Source organism: Trachemys scripta, chromosome 2 (assembly GCF_013100865.1).
Source record: "Trachemys scripta elegans isolate TJP31775 chromosome 2, CAS_Tse_1.0, whole genome shotgun sequence".
Classification (NCBI taxonomy): domain Eukaryota; kingdom Metazoa; phylum Chordata; order Testudines; family Emydidae; genus Trachemys; species Trachemys scripta.
In genome coordinates this window covers 58217947-58233062 of record NC_048299.1, presented here as the reverse complement: position 1 = coordinate 58233062, position 15116 = coordinate 58217947, and the positions used below count along the sequence as shown (strand labels likewise).

Genomic DNA, 15116 nt, shown 5'->3' with positions numbered 1-15116 from the left:
AAAATTGTAGCATTAAAATAATAATAAAAAATACAGAAATGAAACAGACTTTATAGAAAATACTTTTCCAACATTTAATACGGGAGTTAGTGGCAAAAAGGGTACCCTTGGTATGAAATATTGGAGTCTGTGTACAAGTGAAATGTAAGGTGACTGCATGAAGTGAAACAATCTCAAACATGTCAATCTAATGTGGACAGAAATTATCTTCTCAAGCCGTGTTCAGTAAACTAACTGCAAAGGTGCCTTGAAATTTGGCACCATTTAAATACTTTATGAAAGTGCAAGAATTTGGACTGACTTCCTGCTGTTGGCGCATTTCCTATTTTGGTAGCTTAATAAACGTGCTGCAGTTATACCTGTATGTAGTTATAAAATAGCTAATTAGATTACAGGAATTGATGTGCAAAGTAAATAGCTAGTGTGTGTTGTATTCTCAGTGTAGGATATAATGTGAATGATTGTTCACCAAATTTTTACTAACTATATTGGAATTAGAAAAGGTTCAGAAAAGGGCAACAAAAATGATTAGGGGTATGGAACAGCTGCCATATGAGAAGAGATTAATAAGATTGGGACTTTTCAGTTTGGAAAGGAGACGATTAAGGAGGGATATGATAGAGGTCTATAAAATCATGACTGGTGTGGAGAAAATAAATAAGGATGTGTTATTTACTTCTTCTCATAACACAAGAACTAGGCACCACCATATGAAATTAATAGGCAGCCTAGAAACAAAAAAGTATTTTTTCACATAACGCACAGTAAACCTGTGGAACTCTTTGCCAGAGCATGTTGTGAAGGGCAGGACTATAAAAGGGTTCACAAAAGAACTATATAACATCATGGAGTATAGGTATATCAATGGCTATTAGCCAGGATGGGCCGGGATGGTGTCCCTAGCCTCTATTTGCCAGAAGCTGGGAATGGGCAACTGGTTATGGATCACTTGATGATTCCCTGTTCTATTCATTCCATCTAGGGCACCTGGCATTGGCCACTGTTGAAAGACAGGATACTGGGCTAGATGGACCTTTGGTCTGACCCAGTATGGCCGTTCTTATGTTAACCACAGTGTAGCGGGGTGATGATCACCCCACTTCAGTCCTGGAAGGGTGAAAGCAGCCCTGGAGAGGGCTGCAGCAGGGTCAGAGGGATTAAGAATGGCTGGGGAAGCTGAGTGGGTAGCGGACCACAGCTGTGGCCAGCTTAATCCGGGCCCAACTGGCCCTTATAAGAGGGCTGGGGCCAGAAGCCAAAAGAGAGTCTCTCTCTGAATGTTGAGAGGGATGGGCCTGGCTGCTGGGAGGTGAGCAGGGTACCTAGACTGGAGCAGGGCTGGGGAAAGGCCAGAGGAGCTGGGGAGCTCCGGTCTGGAAAACGCCCAGGCTGCAGGCCTGGGTAAAGGCCAGAAAAGGTACTAGGGTTGCGGTGGGGCAGCCCAAGGGTAGGCAGAGGCTGCAGGTCCAGATCCTCCTTGTCGATGATGAGTGGCAATTATACTGCAGTCCACCCCAGTTAGTGGGGGCTAGATGGTGACTGGCAGTAGCCAAAGACTGAGGCAAGGTGGGGGTTGGGGGTTCCCTGGGGAGAGGAGACCCAGAGAACTCTGTAGTGGGCAGAGCCCCTGGGTAAAGAGCACCGGGGTCTGGCAAGGACACGGGGCCAGTGGCATGCGAGACACCGGCCTACAGAGGGTGCTCCAGAGGCTGGAGAGCTAATTCCCTGGACAACCAGCAGGGGGCGCCACAGCAGTGAGTCGTCGCCTTGTTACACACAGTTATGTAAAAGTGATACATGATGACTAGTAATTTGTCTGAATTAAACCACAGCTGTTACAGATGAAAAATGTCCCTTGGCTGTTGGCAAAGATGAAGTCCTGTAATGTTTAATACATTACTTGTTCAACACTGGCTGTGTAATACTAGCTGCAGCAATGGAAATGTCAGTTGTGATAAACAAAGGATTCATCCACAATGTCAGAGGCTGGGTTAAATTATTTAATGCTATTGGAGTCTGAGAACAACACCCACAGAAATCTGATTTTATGATGAAATGAACTATTGAAGAGCCTGTAGGCTTCTGTGGCTCAGCCCTAGTGGAGCTTAATTTTTTTTTCCAGGAGACAAAAACATCTGTGTATCTCACAATCTGGAGGAATGTTTGGATAGTCCCAGCTAGATAGGTTGGTGCTTCCTTATCTTGATCCCCAAGGGAAAGTCTTGCTGATGGGCAGAATTTGTTAGGAAAATGTTCTCCTTTCTCTTTCTTGTTAGGACTTGTTTGATGGTAGCGAGTAAAGTTAAAAATCTTGGTTGTTCAACAATGTCTTTCCCTGGAAAGCTCTCTCTTTATAGTAGGTACACAGTGCCTAGGAGATTTTACCATGGGCTACAGATCTTTTTGAGTGGCTATCCCTTTGTTTCATTCTCATGATTTTTCAGCGGTAAATTTGCTTGTGACTTAGCCATTTTTCCCTCGATAACCAGTACATTCATTTTAAAAAAAAAAAATCCTAGCATGACCAAAGCTTAATGCTGCTGGTGTAACGAACGATTTTGCACTCGTGGCAGAATGGAAGTGTTTTACTGGCAGGGAAAAGTTCTTCCTTAAACTTACCTTGCAGTTAGGCACCTGTCAAAACCAAGCAGCTGTGTTAATCTGAACTTTGTGTTGCAGATAGCTCCTGCTGAAGGACCAGATGCCAAGCTCAGAATGGTTATCATCACCGGGCCTCCGGAGGCTCAGTTCAAGGTATTGAGTATGAAAACTTCCATCCCATTTGTCAATTTGCAGTGGGCTTTGCCTTGTAGGAAGAAACATTACTGAAATACTTAACTGGCATGCACCATTTTACTCAGAATTTTAATAAATAGTTGGTATGCAGTATAATTGTAGTCATGGCGGTCCCAGGATATTAGAGGGACAAGGTGGGTGAGGTAATATCTTTTATTGAGCCAGCTTCTTTTGGTGGGGGGGGGTGTGTGTGTGTGTGTGTGTGAGAGAGAGAGAGAGAGAGAGAGAGAGAGAGAGAGGCTTTTGAGCTACACAGAGCCCTGTGCGGCTTGAAAGCTTGTCTCTCTCACCAACAGAAGTTGATCCAATAAAAGATATATTCTCTTCCACCTTGTCTCTGTAATAAACATGTTGGTCAAATGGTTCCTTTTTCCCCCGCCTCCCCTCCCCTTCCCTCCCTCTCGGCCAAAAGAAAAGTCATACAACCATTAGAATTCTACCTAATAATAAATACACAAGAAAAAATAACCATATGACACCCATAATCGCAAGTTACTAATTTGTTCTAGATAGAAATGTCTTTTTGGGCAACTTTTCCGATGAGTGGAATGATTCTGATTGTATTTAAAATAAAATGATGCTAGGATGCCCCAACCATCATTTGCCTCTCTTAAACATATCAAATGATTGAGCTGCCTTCTACCTGAGCAAGGGTAACAGGTGAGTATAGTATAAGCACAGATATCAAATGAATTTCAGTTGGAGAACACTAAGTAAGAGTGCATCAAAAGCTGAAATAAGTCACTCTGTCATATAGCAGCCTGATTGCTTTGCAGGTAAGGCCTGTAGCAAGTGGAAAAGTCACTCACAACTTCACATCATTGCAGTGCTGTCTTGCTCTCATGGGTTTACAGCCATGCTTGTTCTTCGAGTGCTGGTCCCTATGTATATTCCATTGTGGCCATGCATGCGCTGTACATGCTTGGAGTTGGAGAATTCTTGAAAGCAGTAACTGCTGGTCTGTGCACGTGTCCTCCCTTTCTTTGTGCCTCCAATCAAGGAGATAAAGGGCAGAACGGACTGACCCCTGCTGCAGTTCCTCCTTACCACCCATGACCTGGATCAGAACCTCCAGTGTCCAGAACTTTGTCTTCCTTAATTCTTCAATATGCAAATATATAGAAAATAGTTTAGAATTTTATTCTATAGTTTAAGTTTTATAGTTACATAGATTCCCTGTACCAGGGAACACTGTCCCGTCTCGCCTCCAATTACGATTACTGGACTATGCCCAGAATGCTGGGCTTCAAAAGCTGTGCCGCTTCTCAGTCAGTGACAACCATCAATACTGCCTCAGGGAGGCTCACGTCATGGCAAGCTACAGTATCTGCCACTCTTTTCCCAATTGTATTTGTGAGGGTCTGAAATTTCATCTTCAGAAGTACCTAATGGAGAAAACAATGAGGCTGCAGTCAGACCCAGGCTGGGGGAGCCCCCTGTATGTTGACCTTGCTCAGCAAAGAGTGCACCTTCTGCCACGAAGTCTGACTTAGCAGCCAGGGAATCTCCCTGTTTGGGTCTTGTTGGGAAAGCAGGGAGTGTTCTTATAAACACGAGAGCAAATCCTCCTCTAAGTCCACTTCAGAGAAGTTGGATCCAGCCCTGCCCAAGTCAAGCAAGTCTTCCTGTTCAGCCCATGAACACTTAGAACGGGGTGGGCAAACTATGGCCTGCGGGCCACATCCGACCCATCAGACCATTTCATCCAGCCCTCAGCTCCCGCCGGGAAGCAGTGTCGGGGTTTGCCCCACTCCAGCTGGGGAGCAGGGTTGGGGGCTTGCCCCACTCTGCGCGACTCCCAGGAGGCAGCTGGCATGACCCCCTCTGGTTCCTACGAAGTATGCAGAGGTGTGGCCAGGCAGCCCTGCGCACTGCCCCGTTCGCAAGCCCCGCCCCCGTAGCTCCTATTGGCCACGGTTCCCGGCCATTGGGAGCTGCAGGAGTGGCACCTGTGGACGGGGCAGCGCGCAGAGCTGCCTGGCCATGCCTCGGAGCTGGAGGGGGGACATGTTTCCAGGAGCTGCTTGCGGTAAGTGCTGCCCAGAGCCTGCACCCCTGAGCGCGCCCTCCCCTCCCCAGTGCCCCAATCCCCTGTCACAGCCCCGATTCCCTTCCCACCCTCTGAACCCCTCGATCCCAGCCCAGAGCCCCCTCTTGTACCCCAAGTCCTTCATCCCCAGCCCCACCCCAGAGCCCTCATCCCTCCCTGCCCCATTCGTGATCCCCCTCCCACCCTTTAAACCCATTGGTCCCAACCTGAAGCCCCCTTCTGCACCCCAAACCCCTTATCCCCAGCCACACTCCAGAGCCCACACCCCCAGCTGGAGCCCTCACACCCCTCCCCCATACCTCAACACCCTACCCTGATCCCCCTCCCTCCCTCTGAACCCCTCGGTCCCAGCCTGGGGCCCCAGTCCCACCCCAGAGCCCTCACCCTTCCCGCACGCCAACTCGGAGCCCCCTCCCGCACCCTGAACTCATTTCTGGCCCCACCCCAGAGCCCGCACCCCTAGCCAGAGTCCTCACCCCCTCCTGCATCCCTACCCCCGATTTAGGGAGCATTCATAGCCCACCGTATAATTTCTTTACCCTGATGTGGCCTTCAGGCCAAAAAGTTTGTCCATCCTTGACTTAGAATGTCCCAAGTCTCAGGGTCATGACAAGAAAGTCCACAAATCCAGGGCTCCGTTGGTACCAGACCACACTCTAGTGACAACTGTGCGTCCAGTAGCCACTAAGCCTAAACACCAGTAACTTATGGCATTGACAAAAAGCAACCATTAGGAGCCTCAAGCAGTGATAGTACCGCTTCTGCCTTGCCTCACTGTGGTACAAACTGAACTATAAATACTGCAACTCCATTGGTTTGGGCGGACAGGACCCCTTGCACTCCAGGGAGAGCAGAGACTCGCATTACACTTGATCTCCCTGATCCCTAATCTCTATTGCCATCAGATCCTTCCTAAGATGCACCAGGAGATGCAGCTAACGGGAGGAGTCTGTCCCCCATTCTATCACCCAGCCACGGTTTCTCTCCAACAAAACCATTGGTACCGCAGATAGATCCAAAATCTGCATTTTCTTTCTTTGGAGGCTCTAAGGCAGGGGTCTCAAACTCAAATGACCATGAGGGCCACATGAGGACTAGTGCATTGGCCTTAGGGCCACATCACTGACACACACCCCCCTTGCTGCCCCTGGCTCCGCCCCCACTCCACCCCTTCCATGAGGCCCCGCCTCTTCCCTGTCCACATTCCAACCCCTTCCCCGAAGTCCTGACCCCAACTCTGCTCCCTCCCTGCCCCCAGGGGGTGCAAGGGGCTCAGGGCAGGGAGTTGAGGTGCAGGAGGTCAGCAGGGGGTTCAGGGCAGGGAGTTGGGGTGTGGGGTGCAGGAGAGGTGTGTGGGATGTGGCAGGGGGCTCTGGACAGGGGTTGGGGTGCGGAGTGCGGGCTCCGGCCTGGCACCGCTTATCTAGAGCGGCAGCGCCGCACACCGTGGCCAGAGCAGGCTCCCTGGAGCTCTGCTCCAGGAAGCAGCCGGAGTCCCGGGGGTGGGGGAAAAACAGCGCCGTGTGCTGCTCTTGCTGCTCCTCCAGGTACCTCCCCCAAAACTCCCATTAGTCGCGGTTCCCCGTTCCCGGCCAAGGGGAGCTGTGTGTGTGTGGGGGGGGGGAGTGTAATGCCTAGAAGCGAGAGCATGGAGCCCTCTACCACCCCAGCCCCCCCCTCCCCCCCCGCCCTGCCCGGGGCTGCAGGGCCATAGTTCCAGCCGCTTCGGTGAGCGGCACCATGGGGTAGGCAGAGGGGCGGGGTGTGTGCAGGCAGGGGGGGCACGGGGAGCTTGGCGGGCCACACGAAAGAACCCCGTGGGCTGCGTGTTTGAGACCCCTGCTCTAAGGCTATGTCTACACTACAGCTTATGTCGGCATAACTTTTTTTGCTCCAGGGTGTGAATAAACCACCTCCTGAGTGACCCACGTTACACCAACATAAGTGCCCATGTGCACAATGCTATGTCAGCAGGAGAGCGTCTCCCTCTGACACAGCTTCTGCTGTTTTCAGAGGTGTTTTTATTATGCCAATGGGCGAGCTCTCTCCCACCGGCACAGGGCATCTTCACCAGACGTGCTGTAACGGTGCAGTTGCATCGGTACAGTTGCAGCGCTGTATGTATAGACATGCCCTAAACCAGTGGTTCTCAACCAGGGAATGTGTACCCTGGGGGTACGCAGATGTCTTCCAGGGGGATACGTCAACTCATCTAGATATTTGCCTAGTTTTACACCAGACTACATAAAAAGCACTAGTGGAGCCCATACAGACAAAAATTTCATACGCACAATTACTTGTTTATACTGCTCTATATATTATACCATAACGTAACATGCATATACACATTGTGTTAGACATGCGGTTTATGGCAATTACTGACGTGTGCAAGCAAGTTAATTACCTTGAAGTTGTCTTGTGTATGCAGTTGCGATGTAAACCTGGATAGTTGGTTGGGTTTTTTTTTATATGAGGAGCTGGAAGAGGAGGTAGTAGTGTCAGTAGCTTAAGATTTTTTTCAAAGCAGTGCAGGGGATTTAGCCAAACATCTTCCTTAAATTCCTTGCACTGCTTTGAAAATCTCAAGCAGAAGAGTGAAATCCAATGATTTCTACAGTTGGGCCTTAGTTTCATGCCTTCTAGCGTGTGCTTGGGACACTTCCTTGTAACATCTTTTTGAGTTTGAGACTAAATGTCTTCCCACTCAGGTAGCTCTTCCTACAAAGACAAATCTAGCCCACATCTTTTTCTTTAGATAATTTGTTTGACAAGGGTTTAAATAGTCTTGTATATTAAGATCTTGAAGACAGGTCATAGATTTATTCAGCTATGAGCTGCTTTCAAATTAGGATGATACGGTAACTTCAGATTCCTGGCTTTTTGGTTCTGTTATGAAAGAATGTAATTAAAGTCTAAAGCAGTGCCTCTCAATCTCTCCATACTACTGTACCCCTTTCAGGAGTCAGATTTGTCTTGAATACCCCCAAGTTTCACCTCACTTTAAAATTACTTGCTTACAAAATCAGACAGAAAAATACAGAAGTGTCACAGCCCACTATTACTGAAAAATTGCTTACTAACTCACTTTTACCATATAATTATAAACATAAATCAATAGGAATATAAATATTGTACTTAATTTCAATGTATAGTATATAGAGCAGTATAAACAAGTCCTTGTACCACAATTTAGTTTGTACCGACTTCGTGAGTGCTTTTTATGTAGCCTGTTGTAAAACTAGACAAATATCTAAATGAATTGATGTACCCCCAAAGGTACATGTACCCCTGATTGAGAACCAGTGGTCTAAAGCACAAAGCAAATTCATGAAGTTTCTTCCCCTGTTGTAGAACAAACCTTCATGGGAAATGGACAATGATTTACTTGACTGGTAATTTTGTATCTCTGAAGTTTTAAAAACAGAAGGTTTAATTTGGCACATTTTAAGATGCTGGGGTAGTAGAAACAATATAAAAACCCTTTAAGACTTCAGGCATGTTTCTTATAGAAAGGAATTTAACATCTGTATGAAGGTGGACAGCCATTAGAAATGTAATCAGTTTTCCTTGGAGTTCTTGGATCCATCCATGTGTAATTTAACTAATGCATTTCGAGTTTCTGAGACTTGTTATTGTAAGAGTGTGTCTTATTCCTTTTCAGAGAATTACAATCAATATTGTAAATTTTGGTCAGATGGGTTTATCCCATGTTAGCAAAGTCACTCCATGGTGGCCCAGAGTACTAATTAAATCTAATTTACGTTACTTTAGGGTCTTGTGTTCAATCTAAAATGGAAGGGGAGAGGAATGATGTCACATTCATCTTGGTGCTAAATTGGCTTTTCAGATGTAAAACTGTCCATTTCTTCAGTGCATTACTACAAGCTGAAAAAAAGTGTTCTAGATTTAAAATGCGGTGAGAGGAAGACTGGCTATTTCAGACTGAGATTTGGTGTTGTATGTGTCAATTTTACCCCTTGCATTTTTAACCAACCTTTGTACTCAAATGACATAAGGATCTATTTGAGGTTGGTGTATCCCTTTCTGATCAGGGCCCTAGACTTCAGTTTTAGGGACAGATACTGTCATGTTCTACTAGGACAGCAGTAACAGTCTTAAATTTCCCAACCTTAGACAAGAATACTTCTGTGGACAAAACACTGGACTAGGAATCACAAGATCTGATGTTTATTCCTGTCACGACCACAGGCTTCTTGTAGACCCTTGGACAAGTTGCCTAATATCTATGCTTTGGTTTTCCTGTTTGTAAAATGAGGCTCATGCCTCCCTAGCTCTAATGGCTGTTGTGAGGAGCTCAGATACTGTCACTGAGCATCACAGAAGAGCTATAAATAAAACAAATTGTGTTGACTGTTGTATCGGATGTGCAAATCACCTTTCCTGATTTTCTATTACGATTTGCTATATTGCTGCAGTTTCCGTGGCCCATAAGATATCTAAGGCTATGTCTACACTGGCAATTGAATGACAAAACTTTTTTGTCTTTCAGAGGTATTAAAAAAACATCCCCCCGAAAGACAAAAGTTTTGCTGACGACAATCGCCAGTGTGAACAGCGCTTTGTCGGCAGGAGCCCTCTCCTGCCAACAAAGCTAACCCCGGTCCTTGGGGGGGGGGGGGGGGGGGAGTTTTTTGTCGGCCAAAAAACAGTGGCTACGCTGCGCAACTTTTAGCTGCACAGCTGTAGCGGCAGAGCCGTGTCGCTAAAAGCTGCGTAATGTAGACATAGTTTTAGAAAAGGGAGGATTTGAAGCAGGGCTGGTGAATGGCCTGGGGAAGAAATCTCAACCAGTCTGAACAAATGCTGTTCAAATCTGCTATACAGAACCTAAACATTACTGGATCGGGTACAACGGATAGTGAGCTCAGTTCTATTAATGCATTACACCATCGAGAGCCCATCTCCATAGCACAGATGACAGGAGGGGGCCTGCCATTTTCCAGTGTGACAAGCTTTCTTCACCTACCTATGCACCTTCTGTGGAGCACTGAATGGGTGAAAATTTTACACAACCATGTACCTCAGGTTTTCCAGATTCTGTTAGGGTCTGATGGCCTGACTTTCTGAGGGGGAGAACATCTCTAACTCCCAGGCCACAAATTTATTTGATTTCACCCACCTCTAGTTCAGTGTTTCCAGAGTGTTTCTCTCTCTCTCTCTCTCTCTCTTTTTGGTGGGGGGGAGGGAGATTAGATGTTTTCAACAGATATAATGACATGACAAAAAGTTTAAGGTTAGAATCAGTTGGTGGACTGTAACAGTTTTGGGATCTTTCATGATCTAGTAACATTAACTGAAGTGTGGAAGACTGTTCTTCTGAGTTGGTCACTTCTGAGTTTAGGGTGTATTACTGGTCCTGACAGTCCATCAGTAGACACATATTTGTTAGAGCCCTGCTAGTAGCTAATTGATTTCTTTCCTACCCATCACTTTTTGTGTTCTAGTCCTGCTGTGACTGAGAAAGGGGAGGGTGGTAAATGGAAAGTCTCTCTGATCTTTAATATACATCTCTTGGAGATCCTTTCTACCACTGTCCCATTGGACTTGTTTTGTGATACAGCTTGGGAAGCGTCAACCTGACGTTGACAGGCATAGGGTGTGGAAGAGTGATCTAATGTTTCTCAAGACTGCCTATAAGTGACAGGGAACAAAGAAATAGTTGCTTGAGAAGCCACTAAAATTATTATAGCAGAACTCAGAGAAAATTGGAAAGGTAAGAGATTCAGCTGTCCACTTGTAATAGGCAAACCCTCCTGCTTTATTGTCTTATTGCCCACCACTACCGTGTACCCAGTACTGCAATAGGGTGATGCATGTTGGTTAAAGTGACACAACTTCCAAGGTGCCACTCATCTGTATACTGAGAGACTCCCACATTAAAAACGAAAAATCAGAGCTAACCTAAAGTAATACACATTGCATTTAATTACTTGGTAATTAAATGTAAAGGCATAAAATCTGGTGTAAATTAAGTCTTTGTCATGTGGTTTTACTTTGAATTCACCATCCTCTGAAGGATGAATTTCAGAAACTTCAACTGCTTAAGCCAATAAACTCCTTTATGTGCACCTGGTGATAATAAAAACATAACATCTGGCACATCGTTGTCTTCCCCCCGTGATTCTTTGCTGCTGCTTTACCTGTAGAGAGAGACATTCTAATAATAATTCAAATGGCTGGATTATTCTACTGGAAAACAGAATGTTGTTCATTGTTATGCCGTTACTTTATATTCATTGATGGCTTGTCAAGCCTTCTTTCAGGGTTTGACTGTGGTATCTTCTAGTTAAAAATGTGAACACTCCATTCATTTAAAAATAAATTACCAACTACTTTTATAAGAAGAAAATCTTTTCATTTGTACATAGTAGGTTTGCGCATTTGTACATAGTCAGTTTCCCTTTGGATGGGTTTTAATTGTTTTTTTTTTTTTATTTTAAAGGTGACTTTATTTCAGAATGATGCTGTCCCTTTAAAAATATTAATTACTTTTGCAGGCTCAAGGGAGAATCTATGGAAAACTTAAAGAAGAAAATTTCTTTGGACCTAAAGAAGAAGTGAAACTTGAGGCTCATATAAAAGTGCCATCCTATGCTGCTGGTAGAGTTATTGGTAAAGGAGGCAAAACGGCAAGTACTTGAGCAAAACCTAAATAATGAAACACAAGAAATCTAGCTGAAGGACATTCAACGTGTAAAATCTTCTCTCTAGCTAATTCACATTTTAACTCTTTGCATGTTAATTTCAAGGTTGTACGTGCTGTTTAAACTTATTTTGTTCATTTTAAACTCTCCTTCCCTCAAAAAAAATTTTTTGATTACTGTGGAAATTGTAATATGTAATTTAGAAATCTTCATTCTTTGCTTATTTGTGTTTCTAATTTATTAAGTTACTCGCATCTCTCTACATTGAACTCTTGGCCTTTCTTTTTTGTGGTGGAGAAAAATACTTACTTTTTCATAGACAAATATCCATTTAGGTTGATTTCTAATTGTATTGGTGCTGCTTTAATCATTCAGATGGCCAAGCATTTTTTAAAAATTCTCATGAATTAAAGATGGCTGCATTTTTCTGATTTTTTTTTTTTTTTTATTTTATTTTTTTATTTTATTTTACAGGTAAATGAGCTTCAGAATTTAACAAGTGCAGAAGTTGTTGTCCCTCGTGACCAGACACCTGATGAAAATGATCAGGTTGTTGTGAAAATAACTGGCCATTTCTATGCATGCCAGGTGAGCAGGTTTCGGTGGTGGGAGTAGTAATTGAGTTTGAGTGAATTTTTATACCTCATCTAAATGTATCCGTGAATCTTAGGTTTACACACACCACACAGATCCCCCAAGGAATAGTTGCTACTACAGTAGAACCTCAAAGATACGAACACCAGAGTTCCGGACTTACTGATCAACCGGATACCTTCTGGTTCCAGAAGTAATCAGGCAACAGCGGAAACGCACGCAAAAAAAGGGGGGGGAGCAAATACTTTACTGCCTGGGGGCTCAGGGCTTCAGCTGGGAGGGGGGAGGTGAGGGCTTCTGGCCCTCGGGAGCACCAGGGCTCAGGACTTTAGACCTGGGGGGAGCGCTGAGGCTCAGGCTTCAGCCCTGCGGGCTCCGCTCCCAGTTTCAGCTACACGGGGTGTTTGGGGCTTCGGGCTTGAGCCCTGTGGCTCCGTTCCCGGCTTCAGCCACACGGGATTATAGGACTTGGGGCTTTAGCTACGGGGGGGGAGTGCTAATCAAGGGCTATGTTTGTCATTTTCCCAATTTCCCTGAGTCCTAATTTTTTAATAACATTTTGATAAACTTTGTACACTTCCTTAAATGTGTTTTTTCTTTATATATTTGTATTACGGTAGCGTCTAGGGGTTCCCATCAGGGACCCCTGATGCTAGGCACTTTACACAAGGCAATAATAAACAAACAAAAAGGAGAGAGAAATTATTGCCCAAAACAGTTTACAGTCATATTTAGAGCCCTGCATGGATACAAATTTTGTATCCACATCTGATTCACGCTCCACAAAAAATGGTCTGCGGATATCCGCAGATTTTTAGGGCTCTAATAACAGCTCCACAGGTCACTGCGCACCAGTGACACAGGGCTGTGCCCAAGCCCCCAACTCCCAACCGTCCCCCACTTCTCCCCAAAGATCACCTGCTCTTTCACCCACCGCATCCCCCTTCCCCTCTCCAGGCAGGGAGGCTACAATCCTGGGCCCTTGTGTGCAGTGCCACCCTCTCAGTGGGGCTCTCAGACACCCCTGCACCGCCCCAGTGGCTCTCACACACGCAGACCCAGCTAGGACAGACAGCAGCAACAACTTCTCTCCTCACAGCGCCTGCTGTTGACGCTAGGGTGACCAGACAGCAAGTGTGAAAAATCGGGGGTGGCGGGTAATAGGAGCCTATATAAGAAAAAGACCCAAAAATCGGGACTGTCCCTATAAAATCGGGACATCTGGTCACCCTAGTTGCCGCGCACTAGTTCAAAGTACAATGACACCTCTTTCAAAATGGCACATGGCTCACTGTGCAAAAGCACACGGTCACACTCCCATCTGGGAGTTGTAGTTTATCTCCTCTGAGCAAGCTGAGGACTACAACTCCCAGAATGCCTAGTGGGCTGTTGCCACATATTGCAGCCCGCTGTGTGATTGAGAGCGCCAAGCTGGAGAGAGTGTGTGTGTGTGTGTGTGTGTGTGTGTGTGTGTGTGTGTGTGCTGCAGTCAGAGCTCTGTCCCAGCCACCTCACACCTGCCCACTTCCCAGACCCCTCATACCTTCTACGGTTGGGGCCAGAGCCTCTGCCTTGTCACCTTTCCTGTCCATTACAGTGTCACCCTGATTTCTGTGGGGAGATCACTAGAGCCCTGCGGAGATCCAAAATTTGTATCTGCATCTAAGCCCCGAGCTGCAAAAATGGCCCACGGATATCCGCGCATTTGCAGGGTTCTATCCCTATGATAAGGGACAACAGGCAAATGCGACAAACAAATCATGGTGGGTGGAGGAAAAAGGCAAAGTAACAGTGAAACGACCAAGTGTAGCGTAACCAGGACCAGTTGCAGCATAGAAACATCTTTTTGTTTATATCCTACAGCTTGCCCAGAGAAAAATTCAGGAAATACTGGCTCAGGTAAGAAGGCAGCAGCAACAGCAAAAAACAGCGCAAAGTGGACAGCCTCAGCCAAGACGAAAATAAAGGTTTAGGAAATGGCCCATCGGAGACAGATGCCAGACCAAAGACAGACTGTGTAACAGACAGGTTTTGAACACCTGTTGGAGTTGTATGCAGAAGCTTCACCAAGCCAGTCACCTGTTTGAGGACCAGGCAACCATTGAATGCTGTCTCTGAGAATGTATTCTTTAGGCTCTCTCAAACTTTTGAAACCCAGCTTTAAAATAAGGACCCCTTCACTTCCCTTTTGTTCTATTCTCACAATTGAACATAAACTTGTTAGTCTTTTTTATTGTTCTTATTATTCCCCAGCAATTTTAGAACTTGGTTTAATGAAGCTTTCTCTTCTGAGTTCACTGGTTTAAAAAAAAAAAAAAAAGGCATTGCTCTTACAGGTCCAGTTGTAAAAGAAGAAACACAATTGGAGGGTGGGGTAGGGTTAGAGCAAGGGTATTGACAAGAGTTTAAGTGTTAGTCCCAATGTTAAACAAGTGGCATTTTTTAAAAAATTTGGTTGCATTTTTACATAACACTGCCATGAATAACCTAAGGGAAGTGTTGAATGGTGTTGGCCAGGGCATAAAAAGATAAATATGCATTTTACTAAACTACCTCAGGCATTTAGTACCTCAATGAGAAATTGTTCCTTTTTGCGCTTTTTTTTGTATACTTTATAAAGCTAATAGTTCTTGAGCATTTTATTTTTTTAAAAAAAATTAAAATTTGATCAGCCACCAGCCAGGAGTACTACAGAATTAGTGGGGGTGGGGGTGGGGATATAGTAGGATACTTCTAGCTGCTGGCTGATGGGAGTAAGATGGAAAAAAAAAATATAACCTCAGATTTTCTGAGCGTTTCAACACCACCATTTGTTTAAAAAAAAAAAAAAAATTCAGCGAATGTTCAAAAGATAGCGAATGATGCCAACATTCTGATAGCAGCAATGCCGTTTATTTTTCTTTTAAGATGGGATGAAAAAGTTTGACGGTACTTTTTTGGGAACAGAACAAGGAAGTGATGGCAAGAGGCTGGGGTTGAGGGAAAAATTAGGAGACTGAATTTTTTTATTA

General features: G+C 45.2%; 1 protein-coding gene across 2 annotated transcripts in view; it reads left to right on the top strand.

Annotated features, from left to right (window-relative positions):
• The window catches only part of IGF2BP3 (insulin like growth factor 2 mRNA binding protein 3), a 169622-nt gene extending 155197 nt beyond the window's left edge, over positions 1-14425 (top strand). For both annotated transcript variants that reach the window (XM_034760624.1, XM_034760623.1), the window contains 4 exons: positions 2680-2754; positions 11365-11496; positions 11986-12099; positions 13969-14425. In XM_034760624.1, coding sequence (XP_034616515.1) covers positions 2680-2754; positions 11365-11496; positions 11986-12099; positions 13969-14070 — 423 coding nt within the window. In that variant the 3' untranslated portion in view covers positions 14071-14425. The remainder of the gene's footprint in view (positions 1-2679; positions 2755-11364; positions 11497-11985; positions 12100-13968) is intronic.
• Positions 14426-15116: the final 691 nt, after the last annotated feature.